General features: G+C 37.2%; 1 protein-coding gene across 47 annotated transcripts in view; it reads left to right on the top strand.

Moving 5' to 3' along the window:
* BIRC6 (baculoviral IAP repeat containing 6) overlaps window positions 1-20,560 on the top strand; it is a 256,491-nt gene that overhangs the window by 77,378 nt on the left and 158,553 nt on the right. For 19 of the 47 annotated variants that reach the window (XR_014842325.1, XR_014842324.1, XR_014842323.1 and 16 more), the window contains exons 10-16: window positions 695-2,089; window positions 8,143-8,292; window positions 11,411-11,636; window positions 15,046-15,206; window positions 16,458-16,589; window positions 17,068-17,199; window positions 19,803-19,981. Coding sequence is in view for 42 of the 47 variants with exons in the window: in XM_085019665.1 (XP_084875791.1) it covers window positions 695-2,089; window positions 8,143-8,292; window positions 11,411-11,636; window positions 15,046-15,206; window positions 16,458-16,589; window positions 17,068-17,199; window positions 19,803-19,981 (2,375 nt within the window). In the remaining 5 variants the exon portion in view is untranslated. The remainder of the gene's footprint in view (window positions 1-694; window positions 2,090-8,142; window positions 8,293-11,410; window positions 11,637-15,045; window positions 15,207-16,457; window positions 16,590-17,067; window positions 17,200-19,802; window positions 19,982-20,560) is intronic. The other 28 variants (XM_085019681.1, XM_085019677.1, XM_085019679.1 and 25 more) reach the window with 2 other exon arrangements.

The following is a 20,560-nucleotide window of genomic DNA, read 5'->3' as shown; positions in this document are numbered from 1 at the left end:
TTTCACCTAAAATGACAAATGTTGGGAACTTTTTCTTCATAGTTATTAGTTTTTCTGAGTTGAGGTTAGAATTAAATTGCATGCTGTATATAGCACTTAACTGATAATTAGCATGGTGGGGTGGGAGATAGGCAGTGAACTGAAGATTATAGTGATGTTTCATGGATAATCTGTAAAGTGCATAAAGGTCAAATGCATAGTGTTGAGTTTTTTTTTTTTTTGGTTTACAATTGCAGGGCAGAAATCTGTTATTTTCATGTTAATAAGGTCTTCATTTTTTTTTAATGACCCATGGCATATGGAAGTTCCCAGGTCAGGAACTGAATCTGAGCTGCAGCTGTGACCTGTGCCACAGTTATGGCAATGCCACATCCTTTAACCCATTGCCAAAGATTGAACCTATACCTCTGTAGCAACCTGAGACACTGTAGTTAGATTCTGAACCCACTGTGCCACAGTGGGAACTCACAATAATACCTTCATCCTGTAACTCTTCTGTTCTTTTTGTTTGTTTACTGCTGTTTCTGAGTAGGTTCATCTCAGATTTGATTACATTTCCTTTAACAGCCCTTAAATTCTTCCACTGATGTAATTATAATGCGCCAATTGGTTGAGTTAAAAAAAAATGAGAATATTGTATCACAGATTTTGATTTCATAAGCCCATTTCTAATGAATATTGTTCCTTTTCCAAGGGCATACATCACAGAAGGAAGCCATGGAAGTGAGTCTTGATATAACAGCACTCAGCATTCTCCAGCAGCCAGAGAAACTTCAGTGGGAGATTGTTGCAAATGTGCTTGAAGATACTGTTAAGGATCTTGAAGAACTTGGGGCAAATCCTTGTTTAACTAACACTAAGAGTGAAAAGACAAAGGAAAAGCACCAGGAACAACACAACATTCCCTTTCCATGTTTGTTAGCTGGAGGTTTGTTAACATATAAATCTCCTGCTACCTCACCCATTAGTAGTAATTCTCATAGGTCACTGGATGGTTTAGGCAGAACTCAGGGTGAAAGTATATCAGAACAAGGGTCAACTGACAATGAATCCTGCACTAATTCAGAATTAAATTCTCCTTTGGTAAGGAGGACTTTACCCATTTTGCTTCTTTATAGCATCAAGGAATCTGATGAGAAGGCAGGAAAAATCTTTTCACAGATGAACAATATAATGAGTAAGAGTTTGCATGATGATGGTTTTACAGTTCCACAGATTATTGAGATGGAGCTGGATAGTCAGGAGCAGTTGTTGTTGCAGGATCCTCCTGTGACTTACATTCAGCAATTTGCAGATGCAGCAGCCAACCTTACCTCTCCAGATTCTGAGAAGTGGAACTCTGTGTTTCCCAAGCCTGGGACTTTGGTTCAGTGCTTGAGGCTGCCAAAGTTTGCCGAGGAAGAGAATCTTTGCATAGACTCAATAACTCCTTGTGCTGATGGAATTCATTTGTTGGTAGGACTGCGGACGTGCCCTGTTGAATCCTTGAGTGCAATAAATCAAGTAGAGGCCTTGAATAATTTAAATAAATTAAACTCTGCACTATGTAGTAGACGGAAAGGTGAGCTGGAATCAAATCTTGCTGTAGTGAATGGTGCAAATATTAGTATAATCCAACATGAATCACCAGCAGATGTACAGACTCCTTTGATAATTCAGCCTGAGCAGAGGAATGTTAGTGGTGGATATTTAATACTTTATAAAATGAATTATGCCACTCGAATAGTGACTTTAGAAGAGGAGCCAATAAAAATCCAACATATCAAAGATCCCCAGGACACAATTACCTCGCTCATCTTGCTTCCACCAGATATATTGGATAATCGAGAGGATGACTGTGAGGAACCTGCTGAAGAAATGCAGCTAACCTCAAAGAATGGCATTGAGAGAGAAAAAAAGTCTGATATTTCTACTCTTGGACACCTGGTAATAACCACTCAGGGAGGATATGTAAAAATTTTAGATCTTTCAAACTTTGAAATTTTGGCCAAAGTGGAACCTCCGAAAAAGGAGGGCACTGAGGAACAGGACACATTTGTTTCTGTCATTTATTGCTCGGGCACAGACAGGCTGTGTGCATGCACCAAAGGTAAGCTATTGGTTTGTTTGGTTCTTCTACAAATCTTATAAAATTAGCTTATATGGCATTTGTTTATGTGCATACCTACTATGAATTTTAGATCCATATAGATGGAGAGAATTTTTTTTTTTTAATGATGAAGTGGTAGATCCTTTTACTGTTTTAACTGTTGTTAGACCTTTTTTTCTACTACCCTAGGTAAGGATTCTAATTGTAAATATGTTAGTAAGTCTCTCAGAAAGTATCTTCTCTGCTTTAACCTCAAGAAAATAGTTTTTCTGAGTCCTGACTGCGTCTGCTTAAACCTGTGGCCTTGGGCAAGTTACTTTAAACTCAATAAACTTTTGTTTCTTTATAAACTAAGACAAGACAGCCCATTTCTAGACTTGATAGAACTAAATGGAATAACGTATGTAAAGTTTCTGGTGCAAATACAAGTTGTTATTTCCTGCTGAAATAAAAAGATTTAGTAAATAGTTATTAGTTTTGCCAAATAAATTTTTGTTGTCTTATTTACTTCTAACCTTTTCCTGATAGCGAATCAGTTTTGCAACATTTGAATCCCCATATAGAGTAACAACTTTACTAAAGAATTACTGAAATTAATAGTCCTTTAAGCAGGAATTTAGGGTCAGGAGGTATTTGAATCCTGTATAGCTATAACCAGTGCTTGGCAGAGGAATTGAATTTGGGAAGAGTTAGTTAGGTATATCATTGTGGTTCTGGTAGGAATTAACCTGATTTTCTTCCTTTCTTTAAAATTTTTTTAAAGAGTTTAGCTAAGAAGGATAATGGTGAATATAGTGGTGTGGATTGCCTTCTTTGAAACACATCTACTGAAACAAGGGGTAAAAATCTTCAAATATCATCAAAATCCAACTATATTATTTTTAAAAATGAGCAATGGAGAATAACTTTAGGATAATGAAGCTTTCAGAAAAAAACATTAAAATAATATGTGGTGTCAGGGATAGTTTGAGTTTATTGACCATGTATGTGCCAGTTCATTTCTATGAGAGTTTTACGTGTGTTAATTTGTTTAGTCATCATACCAACTTTATGAGGTACTCTTCCCTCTATTTTATAGATAAGAAAACTGCGGGAAAGAGAGGTTAAGTAATTTCTTTAAGTCACAGAGCTCAAAAATGACAGTCAGTGTTCTAACCTGGGTGGTCTGCCATCAAAGTGTTTAAACCACATTAAACTGCCAGAATATTAAAAAAAAAAAAAGCAGGAGGCTCATACATTGAATTTTTGGCAATCTTTTAATCTGAAAGATTTAAAAATGAAAACAATTAAAAAAATTTTTTGTGAGGGCCACACTTGCAGCATATGGAAGTTCCTGGGCTAGGGATTGAATCAGGTCTCCAGCTGCCTGCCACAGCCACAGCCACAGCAATGCTGGATCCGAGCTGCATCTACAAACTACACCACAGCTTGCAGCAATGTCAGATCCTTAATCCACTGAGCAGGGCCAGGGATTGAACCCGCATCCTCATGGACACTATGTCGGATTCTTAACCCACTGAGCCACAATGGGAATTCTGAAAATTTAATTTACCATAGACCATCTGCAATGGAGTTCGGTTTGGAACCTAAGTGACCTGGTCCCAGGGCACTCTTCATAAGATACTAGTAGTTTCCAGAAGTGGAATCAGTGTTTAATGATTTGGATTATTTGACAAGGTATGCTTTTGGCAATTCAGAGGAGAAATAGTATTTAAGCCATAAAGTAGAGTAATGTATTCATGGAGTTTGGACAATGAAAATTTTTAGCAAGTAGATGAATTGAAAGACAAAAAGCCTGAAAAATTAACCACTTTAAAAACTATTGCTCCAGTTCCCTAAAAATTGACTGATCAAGATATGTTGGATAAGATTAATAACAATAAGGAATATAGAAAAATTGATACTTTAAAATGTGTGTATAATGATAAAGTTGGTTTTTAAAAAGCAGTGCAGACTGTAAATCAAATGGATTTGACTGGCTTATGAGTATGTTCAAATCGCATAAGACACTTGTTCTCATGGAGAAACATTGAATCTTTTCATAAAAATCTTCAATAAAGTATTAATAATATACTAAAAGCAGATTTAATGTAGCTGTCTTTGATTAAAATTTGGAGGTACAATACACCCACATACATACATACATAGACATATACATACATATATGTGTGTGTGTGTGTGTCAAGGAAATAATGTCCCTGACTGCCCATCCCTGCACCAGCCTGCCACTCCAGAAATGTGGGCCACTTTTCTCATAGCAGGGATAGAGCTGAGGAATGGAGCATGGCAACTGCTTTTTTCAGGCCACGTTTAGATCAGTAGCCTTCAACAAAGCACTTCTCTGATTGCTAAGTTCCAGAATTCTGAAATACTTGACTTCCAGTCACTCTTTCTAGTTTACTAGTGCTGTAATGATGGAACTGATCTTTAAAGCTTCCTCCTTCATTATTTGGTGTGATGCCACTGGTCCTTGTGGTGTTGTTATTGTTATTTTAGGTTTTTTTTTTTTATTTTTGAGTTATTTTCTTAGTGGGTTATCATGATCTACTTCAGAATAATACTAACTTAATTCTAGTAAAATACAGAAACTTTGATCTTTCTGTCCCCCGGCTTTATGCACCTATTGTCTTATGTGTTATGTTTAGCTGAATTATAAATCCAACCAAAAGGTATTATTTTATTTACTCTTTATCTTTTAAAAAAGTTAAGAAGGAAATGAGAAATATTATGTTTACCTTCTTACCATTTCTGGCCCTCTGTTTTTTTCTTGTCAATTTAGTGTTGCTTTCTTTCATCTCAGCTTCCTTTAGGACTTGTGGTAAGACAGGTCTGCTAGCAGAAAACTCTCAGTTTTTGTTTATCTGAAAATGTCTCTATGTCATATTCATTTTTGAAGAATGGTACTGTATGTAAAGTTATTGATTGACTGTACCTACACATGTCATTCTCTTGACTTCTGGCTTTGATAGTTTCTGATAAGGCCGCTATTAACCGTTTGCATTGTAGTACCCATGTCTGTGGATGAGTTATTTTTAACTTGGTGCTTTGAGGATTTTCTCATTGACTTTGACTTTTAACAGTGTGCCTGTAAAGTGTGTGCCTCTGGACCTCCTTGTATTTATCCTACTTGAGGTTCATTGAACTGATTTGATTTGTAATGTAATTTTTTTTCATAAAACTTGGGGAGCTTTTGATTATTATTCTTTTTTTTTTTCTTTTTCTTTTTTTTTTTTTGTCTTTTTGTATTTCTTGGGCCGCTCCCATGGCATACGGAGGTTCCCAGGCTAAGGGTTGAATTGGAACTGCAGCCTCCGGCCTATGCCAGAGCCACAGCAACGTGGGATCCAAGCCGCGTCTGTGACCTATACCACAGCTCATGGCAATGCCAGATCCTTAACCCACTGAGCAAGACCAGGGATCGAACCCGCAACCTCATGGTTCCTAGTCAGATTCATTAACCACTGACCCATGACAGGAACTCCAATTATTATTCAAAAAATATTTTTTCTATGCTTTTCTCTTTTTCTGGAATTATCATTATATGTATGCACTTACACTTAATCTGTCTCGTAGGATTTTGACGTACTTTTAATTTTCAAAATCTTTTCTTTATGTTACTCATATTGGTTAATTTCTGTTGATTTATTATTATCTTTTGGTGAAGAAACGTGCAGCATTTATTGAAAGGTGCCAAGCGAGGAGTCTATTATTATTACTTTTTAATGAGAACTCAAGGATTTACTCTTAACTTTGATATATAACATGCAGCTATTGATCTGTTTTTATTTTGCTACTTCCTTCCATCTCAAATCTGCACTGTCTTTTTAATGAACTTATTATTTTAGTTACTTTTCAACTCTAGGAATTCCTTTTGTTCTTTCAGAATAATTTATTTTTTTGTTGAGATTATTTGTTGAGTCATTTCCCATTTTAATTCTCTATAGTTGGTTTCCTTTTATTCTATTATTTTGGGGTTTTTTTTTTTCTTTTTCTTTTTTTTTTTTTTTTGGTCTTTTTAGGGCCGCACACACTTCATGTGGAAGTTCCCAGGCTAGGGGCTGAATTGGAGCTGCAGCTGTTGGCCTACGCCATAGCAACACCAGATCTGTGCTGCATCTGTGGCCTACACTGAAGCTCATGGCAATGCCGGATCCTTAACCCACTGAGCAAGGCCAAGGATTGAACCCACATCCTCGTGGACACTAGTCAGGTTCATTACCACTGAGCCACAATGGGAATTTCCTATTCTATGAAATATTTGCAGTAGCTTCTTTGACATATTTGTCAGCTAAATCTAAATCTGGGCACTCAGAGATATTTCTCATTAATTTTGTTTGTCTTGAACATAAGTGACTCTTCACATGTTTCAGATTTTTAATTTAATCCTAGACATTTTACGTAATATTGTAGAAATTCTGGATTCTGATCCCCCCCCCCCCCCCCGCCCCTTTGGAGGTTTTTGGATTTGTTGTTTGGTAACCTACCTGGACTAAATCTTTGAAATCATTTTCTTTTGCAGTGAGTAGCCACTGATGACTCTTTCATTTTTTTTCCCTTTCTGGTTTTTATTTTTAAGACTTGTTTCTTTGTTGTCTTTTTGTCCACCTAGTTTAGTATTCAGCCAAAGATTTTGATAATCGGTTGTGACCAAATAGCTTTACTGGTTAGGTTGTGTTTCACTGTACCCTGGTTTTTATTTCCTCCCTCCCTTCTTTCCTCTCTCCCTTCCTCTTTCCCTTTTTTTAAAATGGCTGCACCTGTGGCATATGGAAGTTCCCAGGCTAGAGCTTGAGTAGGAGCTGCCACTGAGGTTTGTGCCACAGTCACAGCAATGCTGGATCCGTGCTATATCTGCCATCTAGTCTACAATTATGGCAATGCTGAGTCCTTAATCTACCGAGCAAGGCTAGAGACTGAACCCACATCCTCACAGAGATAACACTGGGTCCTTAACCCACTGAGCCACAATGGGAACTCTATTGCTTTATTTTTTATTTTCTTTTTTGCCTTTTCAGGTCTTTTCTTCATAGTAATGGGGGCTTGGTTCACTGGGAACTTGTTGATGACTTGGGCCCAATCTGATCTTGTGCTGCACGTATGTATGTGCAAGCTCTGATCAGTATGGGATATGAGGAAGGTTTAACAAGCCCCCTTTGTTTCTCTCACTTCTTGTAAGTCTGTGTTAAATTCCTGGTTATTTCTAGTGTCTTGCTTGCCCAGACAGAATCACGATTTCAGTTAGCAGTGTTGATATGCCTTCTTTACACCACTGAGCTACTTTAAGCAGACCAGCTTCCAAATCAGTGAGCCCCCTGTGGGTGGCATTAGTAGCAAGTACACTGGCTTTCGGGGCTTGACCCACCTTGTTTAAATGACAGTTTTGTCTGGCATTATAGTTGCTTTTCGGGAATACGATTTATGTCTTCCTTATTCTGTCAAGCTGGAAACGAATCTCCAGTTTTTCTTGTTAGAATATGCTTTTATCCACTGATTTTTTTTTTTTTTTTTTTGGATGGAAGAGAGTCTTAAACATTTGCTAAGCTTGCTTTCTGCTTTTTTCAGTGATAGAGATATGAAAAATAGAAATTTAAGTGGATTGCATTTCATTGTGAATGCCTTTTCAAAAAAGAATCTTGTTCAGTTTGTTACCACTGTGATTAAGAGATTGGGCTGTGGATCCCAGTATAGCTAGTGCATCAGATTTCTCATCTGTATAGAGGCCAAAATAATATTCTCTACTTTAAGTTTTTTTATGAAGAATAAATGAATTAAGCATTTTAAATGGTGTCTTCCACATGTAAGTACTAGATAAATAACTATTTTCACATCTCTGTATGTATGTAAGTATCTATATATATTTGCCATTTAATTTTCAGTTTGTAATTCTTTGACAATTTGATCTCTAAATTTTCTGAGAATTCATTTAGGTAGCTCTCTTTTTTGGTCTTTTGAGTGATATTAAAATAAATTAAGTTTCTTAACTAATTAATATGTCCTTGTATGTTTACATGTTTTTCATGCACCTATTTTGATGGAATTTTGCTATACTATAGGTGGTGAGCTTCATTTTCTCCAAATTGGAGGAACTTGTGATGATATTGATGAAGCTGATATACTAGTGGATGGATCTCTTTCGAAAGGGATAGAACCATCTTCAGAAGGTTCCAAACCTTTATCAAATCCTTCAAGTCCTGGTATTTCAGGTAAGATGTTAGCTTTTTTAAATGATTTTTTTAAAAATGAGAATTTTTGTGATGTTCATTGCTTTTTCTGAAGCTTTCTTATGTAATTGTAAACATCATTTCGTTTTTTATAGTCAAATCTTGGTTACTGTTGAGAGAGTTCATTTCCTTGTTGACATTGTTTTACCAGATTTTGTTTTTGTCTATTAGTTATCATTTTTTTAGTAGTTGGAAAAAGTTGTAAACATTAAAATAAGGAATGGTTCTCAACCTGTGGTAGGTTGACCTGTACTGATGAAATTACCTAAGATGTAAAAACATTATTTTTGTCATTAAGGAGCTTTTGGTCTAGTTAGGGAGGAACAAAACATGAAAGAGGGATGAGTTCATTAAGTATAAAGTGAGTTGAATGGCTAATATGACTAAAATTACCACTATCAAAAAACCAAAAAGTGTTCTCTCCCTGGGGTGATATTATTCAGATTCTCATTGCCCCATTGTGAACCTTTAGATAGGCTTGCTTTTGTTTGTCGTTTTTGCTTTTTTTCCCCCATCCATGTTCTATACTGTGCTTCAGAACTTGTTTTTCAAAAGAAATAATGATTTCGTGTTACTCCTGCTTAAAAAAATCTATACTTGCTCTGTGGACTCTAGTGTTATTCTAAGTCTCCAGTTACAGTACTCTTTTCATGACTTCCTAATTATATAATTCAGTTTCATGTGCTTCACATGTTACCCTAAGCTCTTTTCCCCTACCCTTTAAGTTATAGTCCTTTTGTACTTCCACTGTACTTTTTACTCCTAGCACTTAACCACATTTTATCCCCCAAACTTAGCATTTAAAAGAAATTTAATGAATCAAGCGTAAGTAATACATAAAGTTGGTATTCTTCATGGATTAAAACAGGCCAAAAAATCATAAAAAGGGCAAACTTTTAGTAATTACTAATATGTCTTAATTTTAGTGATAACTAGTATAATAGATGGGAGTCTTCACTACGTTATGTCAGTGTTTCTCATTCTCATGTTGACGTTTTGGATTAGATAATCTTTACTGTGAGAGGACTCTCCTGTGCTGCTGTGTTAGCCTCTCCGGCTTCTTCCACCTTGATTCTAGTAGCACTCACAATTGCCCCTATCCAAATGGCCCCGGGGATTATCCTCCAGCTGAGATAAACTGACCCATGTTTCTTGCTGTGCATAATTAGATTAATTGATTATCTTGATTAACTACACAAGTTAGTTTGAAAAGCTAACATATTGACTGTGTTCGTATTTTATAGATATTGATATGAGAATTCTCATATAAAGTCCATACTGATAATATTTAGTAAAGATGAACTAGATTATAAAGAAGTAAATAATATAAAGAACATTGATATGTTGTTATTATTTATAGACATTTAATACCGTTTCAGACTTTTAAAAAAAAACTCTAAGCTTTGAGAAGAATATGATTTGAGGTATACTTTTAATAATTTTATAGAACTCTGTAAATTTTCCTTATAAAAATATTCTAAACATGGAGTTGCCATTGTAGTTCAGCAGTGACGAACCTGACTAGTATCCATGAGGTCACTGACAGGTTCAATCCCTGGCCTTGCTCAGTGGGTAAGGATCTAGTGTTGCTGCAAGCTGCGGTGTAGATTGGAGACACAGCTTAGATCTGGCCTTGTTGTGGCTGTGGTGGAGGCTGGCAGCTGCCATTCCAATTCGACCTCTAGCTTGGGAACTTCCCTATACCCTGGGTGCAGCCCTAAAAAGAGAAAAAAAAGAAAGAAAGAAAAACAAAAGAAAATATTCTAAACTTATCAGATTTCATATTTTAGTCTTTTACAGTTTGTTTTGATAATTGGAATAAGAACAACACTTTTTCAGCTTTGTCTTATGTTAGGCATCTCACACAGAAGTGAATACATATATTCACAGAAACAAACATCTCTCTGAATCAGGTTGTACTCTTATAATACTGGTATGTATACAGGATATTCTTAACTACCACAGAAGTGGGAAAAAATACTGTTTAAGCAACGTGGCATCTGAGCCTTGCCTGCAACCTACACCACAGCTCACAGCAATGCCGGATCCTTAACCCACTGAGCGAGGCCAGGGATTGAACCTGCGTCTTCATGGATGCTAGTCAGGTTTGTTAACCACTGAGCCACAACAGGAACTCCTGTTTAAGCTTTTGATTTGTAAATACTTGTTTGCCATCAGTATAGCTTTGGCTTTTTAAAATTACTTTCCAGTAGAATAAAAAAGGGCAGATATTATGTGCTTGTTGATGTTTAGCATTTTGTTTTGAAATAACAAAGTGTAAAAAGTAATTATTGATCTAATATAAGATTGGTTTGCTTTTCTTCAGCACCACTGCTTTTGTTGCTGTTATTTTTTTTTTGTCTTTTTTTTTTTTTTTTTTTTTTTTGTCTTTTGTTGTTGTTGCTATTTTTTTGGGCCACTCCCGCGGCATATGGAGGTTCCCAGGCTAGGGGTTGAATTGGAGCTGTAGCCACCGGCCTACGCCAGAGCCACAGCAACGCAGGATCCGAGCCGCGTCTGCAACCTACACCACAGCTCACGGCAACGTCGGTTAACCCACTGAGCAAGGGCAGGGACCAAACCCGCAACCTCATGGTTCCTAGTCGGATTCGTTAACCACTGCGCCACGACGGGAACTCCTGTTGCTGTTATTAATCTGGGGCTCAGTCAGGTTGAGTTTGGGTTTCTCCAACAATGATTACCCTTTCTATAATTTAAAATATTCAAGATGAGCATCCGCTGTTGCCGTGAACTGTGGTGTAGTTGCATACATAGCTTGGATCTGGGGTTGCTGTGGCTGTGGCATAGGCCGGCAGCTACAGCTCCAATTAGACCCCTAGCCTGGGAACCTCCATATGCGGTGGGTGTGGCCCTAAAAAGACAAAAATAAAATAAAATAAAATAATATTCTCAAGATGCATTTTTCTTATGCCTGTTATGTAGTCAGTGCTAGTTACTTTAGTTGTGTATAGTATCTGAGTCTGTGTTACTAAGTTTGAGGCTATTTGACAAATGATGTGATTAACTAGAGAAAAAACCTGGATTAAAACTCTTTTTTTTAAAAAAACCTATTTTAAGTTCTACATTCTCTACTGTTAAGGAGTTGATTTATTGGTGGACCAGCCATTTACCCTTGACATCTTGACATCGCTAGTGGAGCTAACGCGCTTTGAGACTTTGACTCCACGGTTTTCAGCTACTGTTCCTCCATGCTGGGTAGAAGTTCAGCAAGAACAGCAGCAAAGGAGGCATCCTCAACATTTGCATCAGCAACATCATGGGGATGCTGCTCAGCATACTAGAACTTGGAAACTACAGACTGACAGGTAAAACATTCTTCCAAAGTATTTAAGTCCGTCTTAATATATTTGTTAGAGGCAACATAGAATTACTATTTTTATGTTGCTCTTTTTTATTATTTTGTTGTTGTTGTTGTTGTTGTTTTTGTTTTTTCAGGGCCGTACCCAAAGCATATGGAAGTTCCCAGGCTAGGGGTCCAATTGGAGTTACAGCTCCTGGCCTATGTCATAGCCACAGCAACGCGGGATCCAAGCCACCTTTGCGACCTGTACCACAGCTCACAGCAACGCCGGATCCCTAGCCCACTGAGCAAGGCCAGGGTTCGAACCCGAGTCCTCATGGATACTAGTTGGGTTCGTTAATCGCTGAGTCACGACAGGAAATCGTTTTTCTCTTAATTTTTGCGTATTAATACTTTTGTCCTTTCACTTGTCACCTTAATTTTATTTAAAGAATTTGAGGAATGTTTGATTAAACATTTCCATTTGTTTGTTTTTTTTAGTTTTTATTGAAGTTGATTTATAGTGTTGTGTTAATTTCTGCTGTACAGCAAAGTGATTCAGATACATATAACTCATATATAATTATATATATATTTTATGTATATATGTGTGTGTGTATTCTCTTTTTTCAGCTGTGCTTGCAGCATGCAGAAATTCACAGGCTAGGGGTTGAACCTGAGCCACAGCAGTGACAACATGGAATCCTTAACTGCAAGGCCACCAGGGAACTCCTCTCTCTCTCTTTTTCTTTTAATTCTTTTCCATTATGGTTTATCATAGGGCACTGAATATAGTTCTCTGTGCTCTATGGTGGAACCTTGTTTATCTGCTCCGTGGGTAGTAGGCTACATCTGCTAACCACAACTTCCACCTCCATCTCTCTCCCAGCCCCCTTCCCCTTGACATCTGCAATTCTCTTCTTCTTATCTATGAGTCTATTTCTGTTTTGTTGGTAGGTTCACCTGTGTCACCATAATTTTAGAAATTCCTGTACTTTTTTAAGTTGTGGGATAAAATACCGAGAGTAGTCCTTCATTACAGTTAATTTGTTAAATAAATTTGTGTATTGAGTGACCAAATATTTAAACGCTTATTTTTGGAGTTCCCATTGTGGCTCAGCGGGTTAAGGACCTGAGGTAGTCTCCATGAGGATGCAGATTTCAATCCCTGGCCTGGCTCATTGGGTTAAGGATCTGGCATTGCCTCAAGTTGCAGCATAGGTTGCAGATGTGGCTCGGATCCAGTGTTGCTGTGGCTGTGGTGTAGGCCTGCAGTGCAGGTCTGATTCGACCTCTGGCCTGAAAGCTTCCATATGCTGCAGGTACAGCCATAAAAAGAATATTAAAAAAACGAAAAGCTTATTTTGTACAGGCACTTTTGAAGGCTAGTAATACAGTTCTCATGGAATTTACATTCTGGTGGAGATAGTAAGCGGCCGTCTACTATGTCATATGCTCATAAAAGCTCTGAAACAGTTAAAACAGTTTGATGATAGGGTAGTTTTGGCATGTTGGGAAAGGAGAGAAAATATGTATGATATTTTTAATATAAGGGGCCTTGATGAAGACATTAATTTCAAGACAGTAGCAAACACAGAGACCCTGAGGAGTCTCAGGGTTTTATGAATTTTAGAAAGAGCAAGAAGGCTGTTGTCTGAGGGTGGTGAACATGAGGGAGAGTGGTAGGAGGTGAAATCAAAAGAAATAATTGTAGCCAGATCATGAACAGTGAGATGTTTATTTTTTATTATTATTATTTTTTTATTTTTAGGGCCGCAGGAGTGTTATATGGAAGTTCTCAGGCTAAGGCCAGCCTATACCACAGTCACAGCAATGCCAGATCTGAGCCGTGTCTGCGACCTACACCACAGCTCATGGCAAGGCTGGATCCTTAACGCATTGAGTAAGGCCAGGGATCAAACCCGCCTTCTCATGGATACTAATCAGATTTGTTTCCACTGTGCCACAGTGGGAACTCCGAGACTTTCTTTTTTCCTTTTGTCCTTTCTAGGGCTGTACCCGTAGCATATGGAGGTTCCCAGGCTAGGGGTCGAATTGGAGCTGTTGCTGCTGGCCTACACCAGAGCCACAGCAAACGCCAGATCCCAGCCGTGTCTACGGCCTACACCACAGCTCATGGCAACTCCGGATCCTTAACCCATTGAGTGAGGCCAGAGATCGAACCTGCAACCTTATGTTCCTAGTTGGATTGTTTCTGCTGTGCCACGATGGGAACTCCATTTTTTTTTTTTTTTTTTTTTGAAGTCCGAGACTTTTATGTTAAGTGAGATGGGAAGATGTTAGATGCTTTTGAATATTGAAGTCATGTGATGTAATTTATATTTTAGAAGTGTACATTATGATTACTGTGTTGTTGCAGCTTATGAGTGGTTGTATTATGAGTATGTGTTGGGGGGCAGTGATAGAAGCACAGATTCTAATTTAAATACTGTTATGATAATTCAGGTAATTATGGGAGTTCCCATTATGGCTCAGTGGTAATGAACCCGACTAGTGTGCATGAGGATGCAGGTTTGGTCCCTGGCGTTCTCATTGGGTCAAGGATCCCTAGCCTTGCTGTGATCTGTGGTGTAGGCTATAGATGAGGCTTATATCTGGTGTTGTTGTGGCTGTGGCGTAGGCTGGTAGCTACAGCTCCAATTCAACCCCTAGTCTGGGAACTTCCATATGCTGTGGGTGCAGCCCTAAAAAGACCAAAAAAAAAAAAAAAAAAATCAGCTGATTATGGTTATGGTCATGGTAACTGGGACCGTGGTGACAGTTGATGGAGGAAATGAAGAGAGTGGTCAGACAGAGTTCAGAGGTACAAGGAATTGTATATACTGACACTGCACATCTTGTGTGAACAGTAGTAGGATGATTTTAATGTTTTGAATTCAGCTAATTAAAAATGGAATTTCTCTTTACTAATATTGTAGTTGACACTCAGGAAGTTTTACTTTATTTATGATAAATTTGAAATATCTGGTAGGCATTTGGATATGAGTCTAGAATTTAGTGGAGTAGTGTTTTCAGCATATATATATGTGTGTAAAGTTTAAAATCATAGAAGGGACATATATAAGAAATATAGGAAGTTCTTATTTTCAAATACAAATTCCTCTGACCCTACTCTTAGATTTAAGGTGAAACCTATGAATCTGCACATAATTCTGGTTCACAGTAGTCCAAACTTAGAGGAACAAGGGCTTTTGGAATGTACATGCAGGCATAGATTCCTAGGGTGAGATTATTCGTTGTCCTAAGTTTAATATTCCTCAATTGAACTGTTTCTCTTCTCTCTTGATACCATTGAGAAGCATTGTTTTGTTGGAGGCTGTAAAGCAGAGTATGAAAGGTGATATTAGTGGTAAGATGGATTTGGCTGAAGAAAGATTTTCACTTTATTTATTATTTCCTCCCTTACTTGACAGCAACAGCTGGGATGAACATGTTTTTGAATTGGTTCTACCTAAAGCTTGTATGGTTGGACATGTGGATTTCAAATTTGTTTTGAACTCAAACATCACCAGTATTCCACAGATACAAGTGACACTGCTGAAAAATAAAGCTCCAGGCTTAGGGAAAGTCAATGGTAAGAATGGGTTGAAATTTACATTTGAAGATGTTACCTTGTAGCCGGTTTCATAAAAAACCCCCTAATTTTCAACTGGGCTATCTAAGTTTGATGTCCCTTCTTGCCCCCACAACCCTGTGTTCTTTTCCTGCTCTATTTTTTGTGGTTTTATTTAGAAAAGTTAATCCAGAGAACATTTAAAAGCTTTTCAGTAACTCATTGTTCAGAATTGTATAAACTTGAGTTGTTTAATTGTGGTTTTGGGAAATGCACTTAGTTCCTTTGTTAGTTAGTTTCACTTTTAGCATTATTAGACTTAGGCTTCTCTCTTCTTTAAGAGGAAACTTGACTGGGAAAAAGAGTTTGTTATGGAAGTCACATATTCTTTTAAGGTTGTTAGTAAAGCCCAGAATGTGACACCAGAAATACACCCATCATTATTTATCTTTCTTACAAGTTCAAAATTTGATATGTTGAGTTATTAAAATAGATTGTACATATTTAGCATATTGGGAACTGAATGTTACTTCTCAGTGTTTTCTTCTTAATACATTAATTTAAAAGACTGGGTGAGTTCCCGTTGTGGCTCAGTTGTAACAAACCCAACAAGTATACATGAGGATGAGGGTTCGATCCCTGACCTCGCTCAGTGGGTTAAGGATCCAGCCTTGCCGTGAGCTGTGGTGTAGGTCACAGACGCAGCTTGAATCCCCCGTTGCTGCAGCTGTGGTGTAGGCCAGCAACTGCAGCTCCATTTCGACCCCCTAGCCTGGGAACTTCCATATGCCACACTTGTGGCCCTTAAAAAAAAAAACAACTGAGGATAATTTAAGGGTACAATGGCCACTTCACACCAGCAGCTAAAAACACTGAAACCTAAAAAGTTTCCTGTTTCACAAATATGTATGTATGTTTTTGTGTATATATGTGTGTATGTGTGTGTTCTTTTGAATCATGACAGATTCTGATTTAAGTGGAGTAGGACTTGGGTATTGGTATTCTTAAAACTGTGCAGGTGCTGTACTATGCAGTCTAGGGTGAGAATTCTTAGTTTATTTGCCAACAAATTATTTCTTCAAGTGATTATTTTTACTGCCATTAAAAGAGAAACAATTCAATCTAATTTTTTTCCTCTTCTAACAACCAATTTATGGCATCTATGATATAAAATCACTGTAGTTCCCAGTTTAATAGAAAGTTTTAGAATTTCAGGCACAGAAATCATTGATATTAAGCAAAATTAAGCTTACTAATATTTTTATCCTCTAGAAACAGCAGTAGATAGGCAGATCACCTTTCCTTTGTCTCCAGCTCTTAACATTGAAGTGGAACAAAATGGGAAACCGTCCCTGATTGATTTGAATGAAGAATTGCAGCACATGGATGTAGAGGAATCACAGTGTGAGTTAAATTATAGAGCTGTTGTCCATGACAGTAAAAGGAGTAGTGATCCAAATGCATCATGTTGGGCAAAGATTTCCTTATGGCTTGCAAAAACATGGTTATAAGAACACAATTAAAAATAATCTATAATTCTGCTTTGGCAGTATGCTTTAACTTTCAGCTCATCTTTGTGAACACAGCTGCACTAATACTTGCATTCTTGTTTTTTAATATCTTGGGATTGAAATCATGTCATGGTTTTATAATGTTTTTGAAAAATCAAGGTAAATAAATAGTTTGGGAATGGAAAACAGCATAATATATGAGATAATTGATTGTAGTTCCTTAGCATGATAATGAATTCTTATTTGGACACATTCTAAGTGTGGAATTTTGTGTGGTGCTGTTATATGTAAATGGGATGGAAATTTGTTTATTAGATATTATTTTATATTGCAAGCTAACTTAAAAGAGAAATGTGTATTTTCCTCTTTAGGTCTTAGATTATGTCCATTTTTAGAAGATCATAAAGAAGACATTCTCTGTGGGCCAGTGTGGCTTGCTAGTGGCCTTGATCTATCAGGGCATGCTGGGATGTTGACATTAACAAGTCCCAGACTTGTTAAAGGTGAGGTAACATATTTTACAAACATAAGATAAGTAATGCCACAATTGTAAGAGTAGATTTTTTAAGAAACACACAAAACAATTTGGTTTCAGAAAAGTAATGTCCTGTTTTTGGAGGGACTTTTCATCAGTAATTCTATCAGTTTCCTTGTAGCTGAGGTCATTTCCTTTATAAATGACTTGTTATATAAAACATCAGATGGGACTTTCTATAATTTGGAGATCTGAGTGCTTTTTGAGAAACGTATAAAGAAGATAAATGTAGGATGACTTAGCATGACATACAGAATTCCTCTGAATAATCAGATGTCACGTTCTGGGATGTTTGCCTTTTCTGTCATTTTCGAGTCCTCTGTCTTCAGTTTATTGTATATTGCTATAATATTTTAAGGGGGTTTTTATAGAGTGGTTTTGAAAGTATAAGTGGTAATGATTTGAGTGTCTCAAGCACAAATAATAATTAATGTATTTTTACATCATATGTATAAGATAGTAGATATTGCAGTAGTAGGACTTATTTCACCTTTGTATCTCAGGGGTGAGTAAAAAAAGCCAGCAAACCAAACACTTTGATCGTTAAAATAAATTTGGAAGTGGGTAGGGTGTGGAGATCCTTCCCCAAACCAAGAAAGTACCTGACCCACTAAATAACATCTATTTTAATTTGTTTACATTCCCTTCCTAATGTTGGTCCCCCTTGTCACATTTACCTTTAATTGGAGATGTAGTATATAGTCAAGTTTTAATGTACTCCTTTGACTACGTCTTATTCATGAAATTTGATACCTGTGGTGTGTTAGCCCACATACTGGGATATAGCGGTGAGCAAAACTAATATAGTTTTTTCTCTTATATTGCCTGGAATGTTAGTTTGGTTGTGTAAGAATGTGATACTTAAAATTATATAAAAGTTAAAATGTTGGCTTTGACAAAATTGAGGCTAGAATTATATAACGTATTTCAAAAGATAATAATGGGAGTTCCTTTTGTGGCTCAGCAGTTTAAGGACCTGACATAGTCTTTCTGAGGAATGTGGGTTTGATCCCTGGCCTGGTTCAGCGGGTTAAGGATCCAGCATTACCGCAGCCTGCAGTGTAGGTTGCAGATGCAGCTCGGATCCGGAGTTGCAATGGCTGGGGCATAGGCTGCAGCTGCATCTCAGATTCAGTCCCTGGCCCAAGAATTTCCTTATGCCAGTTGTAGCTGTAAAAAAAAAAAAAAAATGAAACAAGGAAGGAAGAGAGAGAGGGAGGGAGGGAGGAAGGAAAGGAGAGAGAAAGAAAGAGAGGAAGGAAGAAAGAAAATGAAACAAAAGACAATAATGTAAAAGTGTTCATATTCCCAGAATTTAGTAGGGGTGACTATTTTTCTCCTCAAATTCCTAAAACTTGGAACTGGAGAAAATGATTGCTAAATTTTTATGGATTAATAAAAGGATGATATGGGCCAAAGACATTTAGAAAAATATTGAGAAGGAGGATCTTACCAGATATTAGAACCTAGAATAATATAGCAGTCAGAAGAATGTAATAGTGCAGTGCTGGCATAATAGGCAGGCTGATGAGTGGAAAATAACAAAAGTTAAGTTTGTGATCTCAGAACGGTTTAATATCTGCTTAGGCAACAATAAGCTTATGACTTGCTCATGAGTATATTATTTTAGAGTATTTTTGCATTAATTTTTACATATAGATTGTATAGTATAATCTCAACTTAGTTAAAACCATGTTAAACATAAACTAGTGATAATAGCCAATATGTATTGAGTGCTTCCTTTGTGCCATGCAGTTATGTGGTTTGGTTACCTTTGAGGTGGATACTATTACTATCCTCATTTCATGTTTAAAGAAACTGGAACATGGGGAGTTTAATTTGTCACCTACCTAATAAAATGGTAGAACCAGTTATCAAACCCAGGTAGTGACTCCAAACCCTATGCTTTTTCAACTTTAATACTATAATGCTTATGTCCATGCATGCATAAAAAAGACGTGATATATCATTATCTTTGGTGGTACCTTAATGACAGTTTTTTTCTATAGTTCACAAAATTTGTATTATTAAAATAAGTAACTTTTTTGGAGTTCCCATTGTGGCGGAGGGAAAACGAATCTCACTTGGACCCATGAGGTTGTGGGTTCGATCCCTGGCCTCGATCAGTGGGTTAAGGATCTGGCGTTGCCGTGAGCTGTGGTGTAGGTCACAGATTCGGCTCAGATCATCCATTGCTGTGGCTGTGGCATAGGCTGGCAGCTGTAGCTCTGATTTGACCCCTAGCCTGGGAAACTCCATATGCCACAAGTGTGGCCCTAAAAAGCAAATAAATAAATAAAATAAGTAACTTTTTTGATTGGAGTAAAATATGCCAGGTGTTTATAATAACTAGCCACATCCTTCTCATGTGCTGATCATATAACCTCTCTGCTTTTGTTCTTTTGCTACAAATATATCATGGTTATTCAGTCATATGCAAACAGTACAGTTTGACAATTCTGGCTAAGTGTGTTTCTTTTTGTTGAGTTAATTATTTAACTTATTCTATGAAGATTAAAAAGATGATTTTTTTGATTGAATAATTTATCCCATTCTGTGCCACTCCTTTAGGTATGGCAGGAGGAAAATACCGTTCATTTTTAATCCATGTCAAGGCTGTAAATGAAAGAGGAACAGATGAGATCTGTAATGGTGGTATACGTCCTGTAGTAAGACTTCCATCCTTAAAACACCAGAGTAATAAGGGTTATTCACTTGCGTCACTCTTGGCAAAAGTTGCAGCAGGCAAGGTACGCTACAGTATTATTTTTTGTTGTTGTTGGTTGGTTTGTTTGTTTTGCTTTTTAGGGCCCCACCTGAGGCATATGCAAGTTCCCCAGCCAGGGGTCGAATCAGAGCTGTAGCTGCCACCGTGCAGCGCAGCCATAACAACACGGGATCTGAGCCAGATCTTTGACCTCCACCATAGCTCACAGCAGTGCTGTATCCTTAACCACTGAGTGAGGCCAGGCATCCAACCTAAGGCGAATCCTCCTCCTCATGGATACAAGTTGGGTTCCTAGCCTGCTGAACCACAGTGGGAACTCTGAAACAGTATCATTTTTGAACTGTAAAATACTGTTTTAAACATTGTGGTTGAGATTTTACACACTGTTGAAAGGAGTATGGGCCATAGTTGATTTTTCAATAGACACATGGTTTGTTTGTATTTTTTCTCTGCAACAAGTTAAAAAAATATAATCAAGGAGAAAATATTTTGAATGAACTTTAAGCAGACTATCTAGCTTATATAAAGTATATTCAGTAAGGAGTAATTGTTAGCAGGAATGTCCCTTTGTAAGTATTTTGGACTATAATTCTTTCCTTCA

This window comes from Sus scrofa, chromosome 3 (assembly GCF_054392235.1).
Source record: "Sus scrofa isolate SSC_HxYL_T2T_F1_AM1 chromosome 3, Sscrofa_HxYL_maternal_Yorkshire_Landrace_v2.0, whole genome shotgun sequence".
Classification (NCBI taxonomy): Eukaryota; Metazoa; Chordata; class Mammalia; order Artiodactyla; family Suidae; genus Sus; species Sus scrofa.
The sequence above is the reverse complement of the archived record's forward strand: the minus strand, read 5'-3'. Positions and strand labels throughout refer to the sequence as shown.